Here is a 20767-nt window from a genome sequence, read left to right as displayed (position 1 = left end):
GTGTGTGTGTGTGTGTGTGTGTGCGTGCGTGCGTGCGTGCGCGCGCGCGCCCGCTACTGGTGTCTAGTGGGCAGAGGCCAAGGATGTTGCTAAATATCCCAAAATGCACAGGACAGCCCCTACTACAAAGAATTATTTGGGTCCAGAGTTAACAGTGCTGAGATTCAGAAACTCTGCTCAAGTAATAATTTTTTCTTCTTTTGTTAAAACCTATTTATTAGCATATCTATCAAAATAGGCAACAATTCCTTAATATCATTTACTATCCAGTCCATATTTGCATTTCCCCAATTGTCTAAAAGCATCTCGTTACAGTTGGTTTGTTGAAACCAGAATCCAAACAAGGTAAACACACTGTATTTGACTCGTATGTCTCTTAAATCCCTTTTAAAATGTAAGTCCCCCCTTCCGCGTTGTTTTCATTTGCCCTGTACTATTTCCCACATTCTAGAGTGGCTGATTGCTTCCTTGTGGTGAGATTTAACTTACTGTGTTATTCTTGTATTTTCTACACTTTCAGTCCCAGATCAGTCAGCCCAGGATATTTCATAGATGGTGCTGTGTCTTGCATCACCTCTGGAGACATAGAATGTCTAGTTATCACTCTTTTAATGATGGATCAATTAGTCTGGGTAGAAGAGTTTGAGTTCTGGGATCCTTAAGATCATTTTTTGGGCAGATTTTGTAGATATGTTGGCAGTTACCTGAGGGTACCTACCCTCGAGGCAGAATGAAATCAAATGATAAGACAGTGTTGTTATTTCAAAGTGTGTCTCCTGATAGGCCTGTCATTGTCTCTTTTTCTATTGCTTTTTTAAGTCTCTCTGTCACTTCCGGGGTGTGTGTGTTTGTGTGTGTGTGTATGTGTGCTTGACTCTGTGTTTTGTACATTCTTTATTATGTCTTGTTTCTTCCCAGAACCTGTCATAACATGGGGATTATATATATTTTTGATGTAACTATAAAATGAAAAATATATATTAAATATAAAATTTGGTTTATCTTCATTACCTTTAATTTTAAAATCAGTGTGTACTTTCTCTTGGGAACAGGTGTGAATGAAGTTACTTTTACTTATGCTGATGATTTTTTTCGGGGGGAGATGCTCCGTATCTCCACACCACTACAGAAATCTACTTCCTTCCCATTGACATCAATGACAAGTACTGAGAAGAATCCTGAGATCCTGGGAGAGACAGGAATTGACAGCTTCCCTGGGGGGGGGGCACCGTTCAGATACGAGCTTTCTCATTTTGGAAAAGGCTTTATGTGCTTCACATGGCAGCACGAGGACCGGGCTCCTCGAGGCTCTGGGGGCAGTGCGTGAGGCCATGTGTCAAACGAGAGGGTCTTTGTGTCCCCAGTGAGGATGACTGACCATCAGTGGTGGAGGCCCTCTCGCTTGTGGCCGGCTGCATGGTTGGTGGCCTCGTTCCATCGTAGCAAGGACAATGGTGCATGAACTGGCCAGTGTAGGGATGAGTCAGAACTGCGGGAACCATATAAACACAGCCATCTCACTGCTACTTGGTCAAATAGCTACACATTAGGTGTGTTCTTACATTGTCCCTAAAATAGTATAATCATTTCCTAGGATGGATCAAAAAGTCGTGAATGCCAGTGACAAAGGGAAGGCTCCCCAAAGCCAGGGGGAGCGGTGAGCCCTAAGTGCCGCCCCGTTTGAGCTAAGTAAGGCAGGCAGGCAGGGAAGCTGCCTTTCCTTTGCGACCACTAAGAGGGCACTGAGTGCTGTACAGTTGCAGTGCTCTGCATGCTTGAGGCGTCCCGGAGAGTTAATGCCTCTGTAAGCGCCCATCTTTCCAGGGACTGACGGTTGCCCTCAGGCAACAGAACTGCACACTCAGTAATGGGAAAAGTGAGCCGCCATCCCATGAGCAGGTCACAGACACCTGGCTCCGCGTGCCACAGGGACAGACACATAGATAGATGGATAGGAAGGTGTGAAAGCCAATCAAGGGCAAATGAAAACAGAATATAGCCAGAGAGCTATCATTTCATTAGTCTTCAGGCGGCTGGTCAAGACATGGAGGAGGGATGGGGTAAATGATGGTTCCCCATCGGTGTTTATTGGTTGTTAAATCAGGGTTTGAAAGCACATCATTCTCACCTCCGCATCTCCCACACACACCCACACACATCCCTTTGATTTGTCCTCCTGGCTGGTTTTTAATGTAGATTTTGTACATGCAGAATGGCCTGGCACCAACTTGTAAGGATACTGATACAAAACACCCGTTCTCAGGAAAGAGCGGAGATGGATGTGACCATGTCTGGTTCCGTCCAGCAGCCCGATCGTCAGAGGCGGATGCCCTCTGAGTCTGGGCTGTGAGGGGTGGAGGTACAGTGGAGCTGACGGCAGTACCAGCCTGAAATGGGGGGCAGCTGCGTCCGTGTTCCGGTGCTTGGTTGCAATAGCAGACACTCTGTCAGCGGTGACCACAGAGCATGTAACAATTTTTGTGAAGAAAAATTAGCCTCCTGCAAAGGCAGTCAGACAAGTCAAGATACCAGAGAAAAGTCAAGTTCTCATTTGGAAACCTTAGAAAAAGATTGGCTAAAAGTAACAGGAGAAGCTTTTTTCGTCACGTCTTTCTTAACTGCAGTCACAGGGTGTCTTCCTCATGGAAATGTCTCCTCATGGAAATTTCTAGCATCATCAGATCTCTCTACTTCTCTTGTGAAACTCAGTTCTGAGATTCCACTACTGTCTTTCTTTGATAAACTGCCTTGGTCTCATTATTTTTATGTGAAGAGTTACTGCTACATGCAGCTTAATTGCCCCACCACCCAGTTGCTAACCATTATGATGATTTTGACAAAACTTAAAGTAATTCAGTTGCTCGCTCTGACGTCATTCCCTGAGTATCTGTATCTCTTTCAGAGCTGCGTGGATTTATGCCAAGCTCTGCTTCTTCCCGAGAGGTAAATCTGCTTCTGTGAGCCCCCTCCCTTTGGGGCAGCTGCTGCTCCCACCATGAGCTGCTGCGGAGGTGTCCTCTTCAAAGCCACTGATGACCAGGTGAGCAACTCTTGTCCTGACCGTTTCCCCATTGTGAAAGGTGGTGCAGGAGCAGCAATGGAGGAGATGCTGGCAGAGAAGCAGGATGTACTTATGTTGAGAGTTACAGCTCCCTCATTCGCCGCCATGGCAAGACAATGGTCCCCAGAACAGGCTCCCCTTGACCCGTGTGTCACGTATCCCCAAGCCAGACCCGGACAACAATCACTGGAAGCATCGCCACGGCCTTAGGCATAAAGGATGCCATTGTTTAGATGGTGCAGCAATGGCTGCTGAGGGCCTCAGAGCATCCCCACCAGGAGCCAAGGTTCCTTCGCGGCCTAAACATCTGCTTCCTAGTAGGTTGCTGACTTTATGTGAGAACGGTGGTGAAGGCCAGATTAGATATGCACAACTTTCAACTTTATCCTCTGCAGCGTGGCCTCCATGCAGGGGACATTCGTTTTCTTCTTCTGCTTTTGATAAACTCTTCCTCGTCTTTCCAACATCAGCTCAGGCATCATCTCCCAGTGGTGCCTTCTCTCCCCAAGTGAGAAGTAAACGTTCCCTCTTCTGCAAAAAATTGCCTTGGGGACATTGTTTTGTATCTACTTATTTCTACGTAGGTCTCCTCTACTAGATCATTCACGGCTGGAGGTCAAGCCCAAGTATTACTCATCTTTGTATCTCCAGCCCAGGGCCTGGTACACATGTTGTGAGTGACCAACAAACAGTTGTAAATGGAAGTAAACCAATTTATGTAACCAGTGGGTCTTGATAGCTTGGTGCCATTACTTTTTTTTTTTTAATTTAAATATAGTTGATTTACAATGTTGTGTTAGTTTTCGGCATATAGCAAAGTGATTCAGATATACACACACGCGTGCACACACACATACGTATATACCCCTTTTCAGATTCTTTTCCATTATACGTTATTACAAGATATTGAATATTGTTCCCTGTGTTATACAGTAGGTCCTTATTGCTTATCTGTTTTATATATAGTGGTGTGTATCTGTTAATCCCAAACTCCTAATTTACCCCTCCCCCTCTTTCCCCTTTGGTAACCAAAAGTTTGTTTTCTGTGTCTGAGTCTGTTTCTGTTTTGTAAATAAGTTCATTCATTGATGCTGGTACTTTAAAGAGAGACAAAGCATGAAAGACCAAATCCACGTGTGAACTGCCTCACATCACATCACCCCAGTGCACATATTCACACCCAGTTGGACTGTGGGCCCTGGAAAAGTGCACTTTATGATTGCGAGCAGTGACACAATCAAACACAAGAATGAGAGCTCCCTGTACAAGTCTGCAGTGAATGTAACCACCCATCTGGAGTTGAAAGTTACCCATCTATATCCATGTTCCCAGGAATATGATAAAGATTCTCCCGATCTCCTTCATAAAGAGGCTTCTTCATAAACCTGGCTTTGTACTCTATGGAACTTAGAGCCTTAACGAAGGTTAAAAGCCAGGGTTCATGCCCCCTCTAACGATTTAGTTCAGAAGATTGGCTTGTCCTCCAGTCTTGCTGGTACAATGGATGTGGCATCCCTGAGCTGGTTACAGTGGAATCCAATACAAAGGCTTTTATTAAAAGAAATCAAGCAGGCTGGTTGATGCCAACTGGATAAACTCTGCCGTATTTGCATACCTGAGGGGGGCACCCACTGACCTCTTAAACTGTTTCATGCACAATGATTTTAATTTGGGTTCAGTTTGATCTTGCCGATTCCTGCTCCCTCCATGGTTGAAAGGCATTCCATATTCATCTGACATAATGATATGCATCATCTATCAAAGTAGAAACTTGTTCTCTTGCTTTCTGCAGCCTGTAGTTGAAGCCACATTCAGCTGAAAAGGTGTGGGAGGTCAGCAGTGAACAGGGGAGTTGAGAAAGCCCTTTGGTGCAACTAGAGGTTATCATACTAAGTGAAGTAAGTCAGAAAGAGAACGATAAATACCATCTGATATCACTTATATGTGGAATCTAAAATGTAACACAAATGAACCTATCTACGAAACAGAAACAGACTCATAGACATAGAGAACAGACTTGTGGTTGCCAAGGGGGAGGGGGGTGGGGGAGGGAGGGACCGGGAGTTGGGGGTTGGTAGATGCAAACTATTACATTTAGAATGGATAAACAACAAGGTCCTACTGTAGAGCACAGGGAACTATATCCAATCTCCTGTGATAAACCATAATGGAAAAGAATATTAAAAAAGAATGCATATATGGGTATAACTGAGTCACTTTGCTGTACAGCAGAGATTGATACAACATTGTAAATTAACTATACTTCAAAAAAAAAAAGAGAAAGCCCTTTGAGGAGGGAGTGGAGTTGATCAAAGCCTTTTAGGTAAACTTACCGGGACGTTTCATGTGTTCTGGATTCACAGAGATTGAAGGGACTTTAGGAAACAGAGACAGAAGTCACTTGCCTCTGGGCCAGGCCACAGGACACCCTTTTCAGGCACATGGATACACGAGTGTCATTTAAGAAAGGAGATTCCATTACCATCAGTAATCAATTGGCATTTTTTAATAACCTCCCCTAATAGTAAGATCTTTCTGACATCTGACCGACATCTTTCATACTGCAATTTCTCTGCTGAGTTATATTTTTCACAGTGGAGATGAAAGACATCATCCATCATCCTCTTTTCACATAACAAATATATAGAAGACTCTCTAAGTCACCGCTAGGCATTGTTTCAGTTCTTTTCTCACTTCCAGTTGCTCTGATCATCTTTGTTATTGTCACAATCCCTGCCAAGTTCCCCACATCCACAGATACCCACTTCTGGAGTCGATCATTTATGAGCACTCAGTAGCATGAGTAATGAGGTGACGGCTGCTTGGTCCTGGAACGTTATACGGGGTGAATGTTTTTCCAGATTAGGTTGGCTTTAAGAAACCAACATATATTTAAACATCTCTCATGTGACAGGCACAGTGCTGATTTGTGTAGCCTGTGAACTATGTTTCCTTCAGCTCATTCTGCTGGAATCGAGTTAATTCCACATGGGGAGGTGGTGTAACCAGTGCAGGTTTCTCAGGGCTTCCGCCCCAAAGAAGCTGGGGAAGGGGGTACAGATTTGGGCAGGAACCACTGTGGCAAAGAGGCAGCTGATGAAGACTTTCATGCGTGTTTCTTACACCAGTGACTGCTGTCCAAATTTCCTCTGTCTCCATGAAATTACAGAGCACTGAGCCAAAAGAATCGGAAGGTCGTCCGAGCAGGTCCACAATGTCATGTTGAGGGAAAGACCCCAGCTCCATCACTGACTACTTGAGAGACTTTGGGAAGGTTGTCTATCATCTATGAACCTCATAGATGTAGTAGTCTATTTATAGAATGGACTACTAATTAGTACATTACAGTAGTTTCATGAGGATGAAGTGAGATAATATACGCAAAGTGCACATGATATCTATTATTTTATACAGTTGTCTATTTGCTACTTAGAGTTTTCTAGGAATGGAGTCATGGTATCTATTTTCTTGTTTTCTAGTATTTTATCAATCAAGTGACCGTGATTGCTTCCTTATACTCAACTGAAATCTGTCCAGTTTGAGGTGTTTTTGTTGTAGTTGTTGACTTCCTTCCGGTTAGTCAAATATTTGAGTACTAGGCACAGTCATGGGCAACTTTACAGATGCTCTACATACCTTATCCCATTGAATCCATCCTCCCTCCTCCACCTATGAAACTGAGTCCAGGTGACAGAACCAAGTCTCAGAGACTTCAAGGGAGGCCCCTGGGGCCACACAGATAGAGCATGGATCCCAACCTAGTCTTTCTTCCCTTTTCCCTCTGCTGTGTTGCCCCCAAGACACATATTAAGTTTCTGTTCTGTAGACTAAATCATCCTTTTTCCCCTTCAATTTGGCAATCAACTACTGATAAAAAAAATAAAATAAAACTATCATTTTAGAAACATAAGCCACAGTACCGACTTCAAATCCTTTTTGGAATGAAAAATAATAATGATAATGTTGGGTTACATGTGAAAGGTGTGTTTCAAATATGAGTGGAAAATTAAACCAATGATTAGTAGTGGTGGGTCCAAATTATTTCAGGTTTGGTTAGTTTTGGCCAAGTTAGAAGGATTAATATTTTCCATCTCATCACACCTTTACTTACAGATGAACAGGCTTTAACTCAACATGATCCTGGTAGTAGGAGTGTGCATCAAGTCCACCTATGAAATCAACTGAAAATACAACATAGCCCGATATGAATAAATGTGCAAACTCACACAATACTAGGTGATTTAAAAAGAACACATAGAAATAATATTAACAAGAATATCTGCCTATCACAAAAATGGAAGAATGTGTATTTAAGATAAAGACTGTTCAAAATATTATCAGTTGTCAAAAAATGGGGAAGTTTTAAGAAACACACATAGAACTTGGGATCTTAGTGACTGAAAAATCACAGTTGTTACTGGCTTTAGTGAAAAATGAAGTAACATTAAATAACATTAGATTTTAAATAATGTGTTTGTCCTTAGGCATACAGATATGCCCTTCCCCCTATATATCAAAAGATATACCTTTTCTTCTTGTTGCCAGAATCCGTTTTTTTCCTTAAGAATATTTATTGCATCATTAGAAAGACCTTTGAGAAGTCACAAAACCTATGTCCTTGCCTTCTGTCCTCAAGCTGTCCCTGACAAATAAGCACCTGCATTCTGTTGGGTCCCCTAATTTTCTTTCCCTTTTTGGCCATGCCATGCGGGCTCTTAGTTTTCCGACCAGGGATCGAACCCATGCCACCAGCATTAGGAGCGCGGAGTCAACCACTGGGCCGCCAGGGAAGTCCCTAAGCACCTGCATTTTGCAGAGGAGGTGTCGACTTCTCTCTGGTGGTGTGGTACTTGCCTCACAGTCTGTACAGACTCACTATTTTTGGTAATATTCTTTCTAATTTCTTTCTGTTTTGATCAAAGCCTCAATCTTTCTTTTCCAAACCTAATGTCTACAGCTAATCTTAGTTCATTTCTCCTGATTTTTTTTTTTTGGTCATAGTCCATTAAAAATATTAATTAGGTCATACCAAGCTCTGGTTATACTACAGCACTCTAACATTAACAGATATGTGGGCATATAGGAACACTGAACTCTGTGTCTGTGTGTTTAGGTACACAGCTGTGAATATTATATTATATCCTCCACTCAAGACAGGCCTACTAGTGAACTGTGATTTAGAGAGAGATGAATTAGCCTAGAAGTTTTAGTGAAGTCTTGACCTAATCTGACTAGCTCTGTCCTTCCATCTCCACTGAAGGAGGTGAGGTGAAGCTTCTCCAGATCACTGTGTAGACATGAGCTTTGGAGTCCTCTGGGGCTCACAACAACCAGGTGACAAGGGACCATCTCCAGGTAATACCCCTGGAGACCAGAGGAGGCTGAGCCCATCCTTTCCCTACCAAGTCCCATACGTTACCTGGATACAACCTCAAGGAGAGAAGCAGTGAGAGGGGAGTCAATGTGAGACACTAAAAAGATTTTCCCAGAGAGAATGAGCAGTGCCTAAAGGGGCCATTTAGTCAGACTGGATTAAGTTTTTATTAGATTAGATATTTAATCAAATATCAACTCCCTTACCTTTTTGACCCATGGGCGGGAATTTAGAAGAAAGATCACTTGATCAATTAAGATCATTGACTAAAAGTTGAATGATCCTATAATTTATAGGGCATTTTGGAAGTTAAAGGGGGTGTTAAACAAAAGTATAAATTTGTGAATAAAATTATTCAATTGAAAAATTATATTCAAAATAAAATTATTTATAAAAATAAAGATTAAAAATGAATACCTGTATTCATTAAAGCAAAATAAAAAGAAAACTTCTTTACATTTCTCATTTGAACGTTAAAATGGAACATTAACAGAATGATTATTTTTGGTATATATGCATGTACTGCCATGAATCTGCTCCTTAGCCCATCTCTTGTCTCTAACATACCAAACCACTGATATTTTGGGGAAAAATATATACATAATATATAGTTTTTTCAATATGGTTTTATTATTTTCATAAATTTATTTACAATCTTATTCAAAATTTCTTTTTAGGATTAGTAAATTTGAAATTGTTGATACCTTAATTGACTGTTAATCACAGTATTTTTTTTTTACTCTATTTGCTTTATTGTTTGCTGTTTCTCTTCCATGTACATCTAGATTGACATGTATTGACACATACACACAGAAATAATATATATACATAACATTTTTCTGAATGATTCAAGAGTAAGTTACTTGCATAAAGCCCTTCACCCCCAAATATTTCAGTGAGCATTTCCTCTAAATAATAATATTCTCTTACATTTACACAGTAGAGTTTTCAACTTCAGGAAAATTAATACTGATACAATATTTTTATCTAAGCAAACAACCATATACCAATTTTTTAGTTGACCTAATAATTTCCTATGTAGCATTAACTATTTTCACTGTGGAAATATCTTCCGTATAGGCGCTGTTAAATGCCAAGCAAGTTTGCTAAAGAGAGGACAGGTGCAGTATAGTTTAGCCCAAATACCTCCCCGGCACTGTTAGTTCTGTATAACATTTAAATGCTAATTTGTCCAGTTTGCTTGCTTTTGTGAGCATAAATTTCAGTGTTTTCCTTTTTTATAAGCTTTCATTTATTGCCATTTACTAAAAGCTTCAAAAGATGATTTGGGGGTGCTTCGTTTGATTTAATAACTTGATTTAATAATTTTATTTAAATTCTTTAACTGATCTTGAATGCAGGGCAGTTAAAATGTAGAAGACTCATTTATGAAGTGGTCACAGTCATTGTAGGGAACTTAGATTAACTTATAAAGCAGTTCTTTAAAGGCTGAAATAACCCTACCTCTGACAGATGAAGAGAAGCAAAGAGAGAAAATGTATTCTGTCATCCTGAAGTGGTTTTTGTTTGTTTGTTTGTTCGTTTTCAACATCAACCTCATTACAAAAATATTCTCAGGGAAATGCAAACCAAAACCACAGTGAGATACTACTTTATACCCACTAAAATAGCTATAATAAAAAAAAATCAGATAATAACAAATGTTGGTAAGGATGTGGAGAAACTGGATACCATGCACTGCTGGTGGAAAGGTAAAATGGTGCAACCACTTTGGAAGACAGTTAGGCAGTTCTTAAAAGGGTAAATTTAGTTACCATATGACCCAGTAGTTCCACTCCTAGCTATATACCTGAGAGAAATGGAAACATACGTCCACACAAAAATTTGTAAACAAATGTTTATAACAGCATTATTCATAATATCCAAAAGGTGGAAAAAGTATTGTAGTTTATTTACCCTAATGTGTGTGTGTGTATATATATATAAATTTTGGGAACTAGACAAGACTACCAAAAGAGTAACTATTAAGGAGGAATCATTGAAAAGTAGGTAATTAAGAAAGTGAAAACATCAAGAATTGTTTATGGATGGAACACAGCAATGTGGCCTCTTGACAAGAGAAGCCTGGTGTTTCCATATTAGAAAAATAGTTTTTTATGCACACACCAGAGTAGGAAGGTGGTTGAAGTAAAGAGGTAAATTGAAATGCAAATGGAGGGCAAGTTTATAGACTCTGAAAGTGTTTTTAAAATGATGCTTTAAAAAATGAAGTTTTTTTTTTAAGATGACTTAACAAAATACTTAAAAACAACTCAGTAGGAAAGACCTTCAGCTTTTACGTTTGCAGAAAGGTAGTTATATCACATTGTTAAGAAAGTGAAGCAACTGTGCGTTCTAAAAGTCACTGTAATGAGAAAGATGTGAGAAGAAGATGCTGAATTGAAGGAGTTTCTCCAGTAGAAATAAGGAGATGAATTTCAATGAAACCTGGGAAGTAGCAGAAGAGGCACGGATGGTTTTCAGAAGTATTAGAAAAGGAGGTTTAGAAAGGAAGCATCCACGGAATCTGCAGTCATTACAGTGAGAACACCACAAAGGGTCTTTGCACGAAGAGTGCCTTGGAAGAGGCGGGGAAGACAGAAGGAGGGGCCGGGCACAGCTTGGTGGGTGACCTGCAGGATAATTGAGTTGAATTCAATATACTCTGGTTATTAAAGTCTTAAAACGTAGAACAAAAAACTTAGCACAATTAACACCTGGCATCAGCTGATGCAGAAAAGCGTTATGCAGAGCATTGCCCCCTTCACCTGTTCTCGGAAACTGAGGTGTTACTATAAAAGATCCCGCAGGGAGAGCCTGCAGCCAGGAAACCGCATTGTTTGTAGTCCTTTCAAACGTATTTCCTGTGCCAACTTCCACTTGGAAGAAATGATGTTACTTGGAATGGAATATCTTTGTGGAAGTGACCACCATGAGAAGAAATGCTAACTCTCTTTTTGGGAAAATAAGGGAAGGTACATTTTTGCTTCTTAAAGATCATACCCACAACATTTGCCAAATCATATTCTGTTACATTTTATTGAACCAGACTTTAATCATGGCAGATGAATAATTAAAATTTCATCGTATACCCATACAGAACAGCTATTAAAGGCCAACAGTCTTTTTTGGGGGGGGCATTGTTTTCACAGTTGTGTAGTATTTAAATCACATCCTAAAATCCTGTTATTCTCATGATAATCTTCACATATTGAGTACTTGCTGACAAGACATTTGACTTGCAGCAAGATAGCTGGGTGTGTTACCTATGCCTCCCCACATCCAATTAAATTTTACTGGGCTAGCCCGTTATTTTTCTTACAGCGTGCAAGTAATTTATATTCTTAATCAATATTTAAACATGAATGCTTTAGTTTTAATCTAGTGAGTGCCCGATGTATCTTTCTTTACCGATTTATGAAGAATTTCATTGTTATCCTTGTTGGCACAGCTGGGTGTTTGAAAACACACAGATTTTGGTCCCTGAAATACCTGGATCAAATATTACTTCCACTTCTTGCAGGCTGCGAGCTGGGAAAACTCAGTTCTCAGTGTACTCGTCTGTACAATGCCTGCCAGGCTGTGGACGCCCTCGGTGAGATAAAAGCCATGGACTGCGTGCAGCAGACCGTGGGCTGCTGTTGATTTATTCACACATTTATCTTATTCCGATGACACATTCCCATCAACTACTGAATTCCAAAATTTCAAAACCTTTGTTTAGTTTAGGATAACAATGGTTTGTGAGAATTCCAGCATTCTATTCCCCCTTCCCCAGAAGAGCATCTGTCCTTGGGGAACCTGTATTGAGCTTGCGTCTAGTCTGATTTTCTCATATTTGGAAAGAGTAGCTAGTCTGGAGGAGGGAGGATTGATTAGTCCATCACGTTTTGAAGGCTGAGGTTTCACCATCTCTGAGTGTTTCTTGTGGAAAATTAAGCTTCCCCGTATAAGGACATGGCAAGGAAGAAAGTAAAGCTCAAGGGAGGCAGAATTTTCAGAGTTCAGTGTCACGTGGGATTGTGGCTCTCCCTCTGTCCAGGGCTGGTGCTGGGCACTCCCTGAGCACGTGTCCAGCCCATGTGACCCGCCCAGTGCACCCGTGATCTGCCTGAGTGCACACCTTTTTTTTTTTTTTTTTGGCTGCGTTGGGTCTTTGTTGCCGCGCGCGGGCTTTCTCTAGTTACGGTGAGCGGGGGCTACTCTTCCTTGCGGTGCGCGGGCTTCTCATTGTGGTGGCTTCTCTTGTTGCGGAGCACGGGCTCTAGAGCGCAGGCTCAGTAGTTGTGGCGCACGGACTTGGTTACCCCGCGGCATGTGGGATCTTCCCGGACGAGGACTTGAACCCGTGTCCCCTGCACTGGCAGGTGGATTCTTAACCACTGCACCACCAGGGAAGTCTGCACACGTGACAAACTTGATCACCATTTTTTTTAGCTTTTAACTGGCATTGTTTTTATTCTCTAGTCCTTTCCCCCCACAGTAGCACAAATACTGAGGGAACATCTCTCTCTTTTTTTCTTGGTATTTCAAGTCACTCCGTGGGATTCTTTGTAGGTAATATATCCCTTTTATGCAAAGTGCACAGAGTGACTTTTTTTTTTTTTTTTTTTTGCGGTATGCGGGCCTCTCGCTGTTGTGGCCTCTCCCGCTGCGGAGCACAGGCTCCGGATGCGCAGGCTCAGCAGCCATGGCTCACGGGCCCAGCCGCTCCTGTGGCATGTGGGATCCTCCCGGACCGGGGCACGAACCCGCGTCCCCTGCATCGGCAGGCGGACTCTCACCCACTGCGCCACCAGGGAAGCCCCAGAGTGACTTTTCCCTAATGCTTTCAGTGTTTAGATGCAGGGATGCACTTATTCTAGTTATTCTGTAAGGATCCCATGGACCGTCTCTAGTATTTTGTCTTTGATTCTTGCAAGGGGGAACCTGGTTATAGTGTCCTTACAGGGTCCTTTGATAAGAAAGCATCTACCACCGTGGCTTCTTTCCTCACTCTTAGTTGCTAGAGTTGTATCACCTTTATAAAGATGCCTCTGACATACCAGCTCCCACCATCCTACTTACTCAATACACACATACACTTTTTTTTTTTTTGCGGTACGCGGGCCTCTCACTGTTGTGGCCTCTCCCGCTGCGGAGCACAGGCTCCGGACACGCAGGCTCAGTGGCCATGGCTCACGGGCCCAGCCGCTCCGCGGCATGTGGGATCTTCCCAGACCAGGGCACGAACCCGCGTCCCCTGCATTGGCAGGCGGACTCTCAACCACCGCGCCACCAGGGAAGCCCCACTTTTTTGTTTTGATTTTCTCATATTCAGAAAGAAAGGAGCTAGGTTCTCTTTTTTTTTCTTTCTTATTTGTGTTTTCATCTTTAACAGTGTATTTTCTATTCCCTTTAAAGTTAACTCAGCTTTTTTAAAGCGATACAAATTGTGCTATTTTCCTATTGTAGACATACTCTTAACCCTTTGGTTAATCTTCATCACTAATTTGGTGGAATGGCTGTTTACTCTTCTCAACTACAGTTTGGCTTTCCTGAAGTCTCTTTCAAAGTTTCTGTAATTTTTCAATTACTGTCTGCTCCGAATCACTGGAGGCTTTGTGTCACTACTGCTGGGCTCATTCAGAGGAACATTTTATTCTAGAGAAAACAAGATTTTTAAAAATTCTGAAAACACCTCCCTTTTCTATTTTTGGAGCTCCCTTTTCATTTTTATTTGGCTGAATTTCCAGCTTTTGTTTCTCTCATGGGTCCAGATCTCTGGAAGCAGATGTTCCCATAATCAGTGCTGACAGTTTCTTCCCACTTTAAAATTTTCTAAGAGTAGATAATATTTAAATAATGGCATAATGAATTTTTAAAATCTCTTTGGGGTCAATAAAGCAGAATAGAATGGCTGAGAGGAAAACTATTGCTTAAAAAGGTAAGGGCTAGAAACAGTTCTAAGAAGCTGTCTAAACAGATATAATTTTTCCCTTATGTAATACATTTTTTCTCAGTTATCCAAGTTTTTCCCAATATATTTTTATCATTCTCATTTAAATCTGGCTAATGTTCTACTTTGCTCAATAAATCAAGTGACAAATACTTGTTGACTTTGAAGTCTCTCTATAATTCATTTTTACTGTCTGCTTCTACAATTTTGAACATTTCCTCTTTGAATATTCTTTTTTCTTTTTTAAAAATAGCCTCTATTATTACTTTTGGTTTTCCCATTTCTAGGGCAGACTCCCTCCCCAAAATGCCATTTCTTCTGAGATCGTTTTATAAATTCTTTTCTCTTTCTATGAATTACTGTTCAAAGAGAATTGAATCTGACCATATTCTTCCCAAGATTAAATCCATTCATTGATTGCATGTCATCTAGCAGAGTATCCCGGCTGGAGAGACCTGAGTAGGGTGTGGGTGTGCACGTACACACTTGCTGAGTAAGACTTGGGGTAGCTAGCCCTTTGGGGTGGTCATTTATTGCTCGGAAAAAGTAATTTATTTATCACAGAGTGCCTTATACATGTTAACTTTCTCTGTAAGTGCCAAGATATAAAATAGGTTGGGACTCACTGGTGTTAAGACAGAATCCAAGGTCCCTCAAAGACTGACCCTGCTGTTCACTTAGTGAACTGAACATACCTCACTACTCATCACTTCCTGAGTATCCCATGGTTTTCCCAAGCTTTGTTGACATACTTTTGCCAGTATTTAAAATGCATTTCCTTTGTTCCCTTCCTCATGATGTAATATTCTTCATATAAGACCATGTCCTCATGCTCTGAGCAGCCATGCTTGGTGCCCTGACACACAGGTAGCCTCTGCTTATTTTTTTTGTGCTTCTGATTCACTTTATACAGACCATTATCTACACTTTACTCCTCCATAATTATTTACACGCCTTGCTCACTTATTAGAATGTAAGATCTCCTGGGAAAGGGACCACGTCTTATTCGTTTCTGTATCCTTGTGGGTCTAGTATACAGAAGTCTTTCAATAACTGTTTCTTGAATGAATGAATCGAATCAATACAGGATTAGCTATTTAAACTTGTTTAAAGTCCTAAAATTAATCAATAATATGCTGGAACTGGACTCTACTTTTGGATCTGGACGGGTTAATGACCTCAGATAAGAAGAGATGTGGGAGAAATGCTGAATCCAATCAAGCATTTAAATGTCTACAAGAATTGGCAAGCTACCTAGAATATAGAAAGAACACAGAATTCCATCAGGAGCTATGGTTGAAAGAAGTCAGTGTAATGTCAGCAAAGCATCTGAGTCATGTGGGAAGACATTAAAATGTTTTAAAGCATTAGTGAGTATAAAACCAACCAGAAAGAGACTCTTAATCGGAGTAAAGTCTTGCGTCTACTCAAATCTAACGTCATCTGAGTCCTGATGCTGTGGGCGGCGGAATTAATCACAGTTGAAGGGTATGGAATGAGTTCTCCTCTTATTCCATGAACTATTTCAAAAAGCTCTGAAAATCCATTTGTGGAAAGTGAGAATCCCCTTGGAACTGAGGTCCTGCTTCCCAGCTGAAAATCCCTTAACATACAGCAAACTCAAATTGCTTGAGATGCTTATTTGTTGGAGAAATAAATTTCAATATTTATTTCAACATTGTGGCTCCATCATCTTAAACATGTGGCTTCCAAAGCTCCTATGCTGGTCTGTATCCACCAGGCAGAAGCGGGAAGGGCGTGGAGAACCACGTGTGGAAGTGACGTGGGCGCTAGGCCTGGAAATGGGCATGTCCCTCTGCTCACAGTCCATGATCTGGAGTTCAGTGTCATGGGACACCTAACTGCAGGGAGCCTGGGAGATGCAGCCCAGCTGTGTGTCGGAAAAAGAACACACAGATGGCAAAGATCTGGCCAATCTCTGACACAACCATGTACATTCAAGCTTTGCACTTGACTGAACTGTACATAGCAAAGAAAGCTGTTCTCTGAGTACACCATTAACTCTACTCTAGACTTTTTGTTCTTATAATCAAAGAGAGAGAGCAAGGACAAACAAAAGAGAGGAGAGAAAAAAGAGAGAAAGTGAGTAAGAGAGCGAGCACCTGTTTCCTCCTCTGAGGAAAAATGTGGACAAAACTGAAAGGCTAGTTAGGTATAAAATTTAGAATTAATTTACTTTGTGCCTCGTACAACTTAGAAGGAGAGACAAATGCCTTTACTTCTCCCCTACTTTATCTTCACGTTGGCATCCAAGTTATTGGTACTCCCAAATACCTCACTTAGACCAGTTTCAAATATTGCTCCCAGAAAGAACACTAAATTATTCTTTTTTAGTCAATAAAATGCTTAGTATAAAGCACATGAAGGGACTTCCCTGGTGGTCCAGTGGTAAAGAATCCGCCTTCCAATGCAAGGGAATGCAGGTTCGATCCCTGGTCAGGGAACTAAGATCCCACATGCCGCGGGGCAACTAAGCCCGTGCACCACAACTACTGAGTTCGCGCGCCTCAACTAGAGCCCGTGTGCCGCAAACTACAGAGTCTACGCGCCCTGGAGCCCTAGCGCCACAACTAGAGAAGACCTGCACGCCACAACTAGAGAGAAGCCCGTGCACCAAAATGAAGAGGCTGCATGCCTCAACGAAGATCCTACGTGCCGTAACCAAGACCTGACACAGCCAAAAATGAATTTAAAAAAAAAAATAGATCTTTAAAAAAAAATACAGCACACGAAGATGAGTGTTCTAAATATGCCTCTTAGTGTTGGTTACTTGCATGACATTTCTTCAAAGGAATTATAAAATCTGACTTCCATTAAGTACTTGGTCCAAGAGTATAGCTCTTGAGAATATTGTGTGCCATTTTGCTATCTAAGAGGGATGAACACCTGTTTCATTGTTTGTTCTTACTTTAAAATGCCTCTGTGTCATTCTCTGATCTTACTTAAAATGCTTTAGTGTAACGGTGAGAGTATAAGCTATATACTGGGGATGGCAAGTTAACATTTTAAGGACTTAATGAGAAAACATCACTCCAGAAGCAGCCAGGGCCAGTACTTCAAAATGTGTTACCTATGTTTGCATTAGAAATCTGCGTAATTTGCGTGAGGATAATAGAAAAAAATTTTAATTGGTAAAATAAGTGCTGTTTGGGACTTCCCTGGTGTTGCAGTGGTTAACCCCGTGTTCCCAATACAGGGGGCCCAGATTCGATCCCTGGTCAGGGAACTAGATCCCACAGGCATGCCACAGCTAAGAGTTGGCATGCCACAACTAAGGAGCCCACGTGCCGCAACTAAGACCTCGTGCAACAAAATAAATATATATATTTTAAAAATAAGTGCTGTTCAAGAGATGGGACTGCCTGGGAAAACTCAAGAGATGGGGTTGCTTGGAAGCCAGAAGGGAGCAGTCAGCAGTGACCTAAGTCACCCATTACAAGGAAGCCCGGTAAGATCTAAGTGAACTTGACAATTAGGAGGTCATTGCTGGCCTTCGAGAGAGTGTTTTCAGTGATAATATAGGACAGAAAGCCCAACAGCCGCGGCCTGACAGTGGATAGGAGGTGAGAAAGTTACACTGTAAGTCTGGACTATTTTGTAGAAAAGTCTAGATGTGGAGGGAAGAAGTATGAGAGACAGGGAAGCTCAGTGTATACCGGGTGGGGAGCCGGGGTAATTTCTTTTGTTTTGTTTTTAAACTTATGTGGCTTTATTCATAAACTGAGGAAAAAGGTCCAATGAGAGGAAGAAACTGGGAGAGAGAAGGGGAAAAGAGATATAAAGTTAGGGAGGCGGAAAGAGAATCATGAATGAAGCAGGCACCTGAATACGTGGGAAGGATGGACAGAAAAGCCACAGAAGCCTGGGGACAGAGTGAAGGCCTCCTCTCCTCTTCTGTGTCGGGAAGGAGAACATCATGGATGAGTACGGACAGTTCCGATGGGAGAGAGACCCTAGGAGCTTGTGGGCACCCATGCCTACTGGCTTTCCTTTTCTTTGCTGTAGAGTCTTAGCGGGAGAGTCTCAGCGCTGAGCGGGCAGAAGACAAGGGTGCAAGGATCACGTCACCTCTCTGGGCTTCACGTCCTCATTCCTAAAGTGAGAGTAAGGACTCCAAAGTCTCAGGGTAGGGAGCACTAATACCGCGGTTTTAAGGGACCTGGAGAAGGCGCAGACTCAGAATGGGTGAGAGGAGGAAGGAGAGGTGGCCGGCGCACATGCGCGCCTGTGACGTCATGGGGCTGCATCAAGGCCAGCTGGTGCAGCACGTGCTTCTCTGCAGCTCAGGGCCGGTTGGAGAGGTGAGGAGGGCTCAGCCTACCCGCGGTGGGGCGGGCATAACTGCTCAGTGTGAGGATTGAGAAGGGTGTGTGTGGCGGGCGTTGGGATAGGGATATTGAATTTAGAATTAAAATGGAAACACAAGGACCCTGTCGGAACGCTGGTAGCTGCTATCTCTCTTGGGCTCCTAAATTTTCCCACTAATAACCCACAATAAAACCATTGCCCAGGAGCCACATAAAATCCTCACAGCCCTTTTTTTTTTGTTTTTTGTCGCTGCATTTAGGGTGCTGTGAGGATGTGATATTTTTTGTTGTTGTTGTTACTGCCTCGTAATCACAACTGGTTCCCAAATCCCTCATCTTCCATTCTGTAACATCTGGAGGATAGATCCTTCCGTCTTCCTTCTTGAGGAAAGGCCATGCCACACAGCTTGGGGCTGTTGGTAACCAAGAGAACCTGAGAGCTCCGACCTGTCTGACCAGGGATGGAGGGAGGTGGGATTATGTCTCCTTCAAGCTAACAGGCATCTGTGGAGAGCGCTTGCTTTAAGGGGTGAGGCTGATGCTTCACACTCCCTGGGCTGCTAATGTGGATCAGACAGATCAAGATGTTCCGAATAGCTGCCTGATATTTACCATTTGTAAATGAATGAAGAGAACGTGATGCACTTGATGGTACCTTGAGATAACCCCCGCTCTGGGCATCATCTACAGGGGTGTGGTGTTAGAGCTGAGTGCCTTGGGGGTCCCCCAAGGGGTGATTCCTTTTGTTAATGGGCGCAGAGCTAGATATTGGCAGAGTGACGACCACCTTCATTTAAATAACTTCTAACGTACAGTTTCAGGTGGGAACACAGAAAATTAAACCCCCTCTGGGGTGTCGGTGTTCTCTGCTTGTTGGTGTCAACTTTCTGTCAAAACAGGCCACGATTAGTAGCCAGTGAAAACTTCCAGGAAATATAAGTGTACAAACCATTTATACCTTATTGCAAATTAGTCAGATTTTTTTTTCTATAGTGCAAGGAATGGGAAATTTAAATTTTCATAAGGTGTGAGGATAGTGATATGAGAGATAATGTAATGACATGAGGGCATTTTCTTTGCTATGTGTTTTGTACATATTTGCACAGAATTTCACATCATATTTGTATGACAAATATTTACTGATTTCTTATGATGTTCCAGATACTGAACCAGGTCCTCGGATCCCAGGGTGGGCAGGGTACGATCCCCGTGCTCTACAAGTGGGGAACACAGTTAATTAAAAAGTAAATTGAGCACAGGTTCAGAGGGTCTACTGAGGCACGGGGAAGAGGGCGTCCTGGGGAAGAATGATGAAGAACACGTACTTGAAGGGAGGTGACCGTGTCTCATCTGGTGAGTGAACAGATGTGGGAGGTGAGGAAGAGTCAAGGAATGTGCCCAAGGTTCTAGCTTGTGTGAAGAATGGTCATTCATAGAAATGGAGACAGAGAATAGAAACGGAAGAATTCTCCCCCCTCTCTGCCAATGGAACTCCTAACCAACCTTCCGAGTCCATTTGCTTGCACAGTTCTTCACTCAATACTCACTCATTATCTATTGTACAGAGTGCCCATTAGGTCAGGAAATGGGCGAGGCCCTGGGGATAGCATGACTTTTAAAAATTACAGTTGTGTTAAATGTTTCCAAGGAAAATGCAGTGTGCAATGAAACCATATAAGAGTATATCCTGGGTGCCCTCAACTAGCCTGGGGAGGGTGAGAGGGAAGTGGCTAAATTGGAGAGAGACAGTTAAGCTGAGATCGGAAGGGTGTATCTAAGTTAGTGAGTCAACAGAGGGAGGAAAGGGCTTGGTGAATGTAGGAAAACGCATGTAGCTGGAGATGAGGAAGTGAGAGGGGAAGAAAATAACGGCTGTAGATAGTCCCTAGTTAGGTTGAAATATAGGCGTTCTGGGTTGGAGAGACACGACTGTCTGGGTTCCACTTCACCATGAGGTTAGTGCTGACTTTGGAGCTTGTTCTAGTAAAATGGCTTCTCTAGTCTCCATGGAAAGTTCCCCTCTTGAGTCACTGGTTTGGGTACTTTGGTGTTTATGACATTCTTCT

General features: G+C 42.2%; 1 protein-coding gene across 1 annotated transcript in view; it reads right to left on the bottom strand.

The window, feature by feature from the left end:
- NKAIN3 (sodium/potassium transporting ATPase interacting 3) overlaps positions 1–20767 on the bottom strand; it is a 506798-nt gene that overhangs the window by 2653 nt on the left and 483378 nt on the right. Inside the window, 1 exon segment of the mRNA XM_060128090.1 lies at positions 7163–7242. Coding sequence (XP_059984073.1) covers positions 7163–7242 — 80 coding nt within the window.

This window comes from Lagenorhynchus albirostris, chromosome 17 (assembly GCF_949774975.1).
Source record: "Lagenorhynchus albirostris chromosome 17, mLagAlb1.1, whole genome shotgun sequence".
Classification (NCBI taxonomy): domain Eukaryota; kingdom Metazoa; phylum Chordata; class Mammalia; order Artiodactyla; family Delphinidae; genus Lagenorhynchus; species Lagenorhynchus albirostris.
The sequence above is the reverse complement of the archived record's forward strand: the minus strand, read 5'-3'. Positions and strand labels throughout refer to the sequence as shown.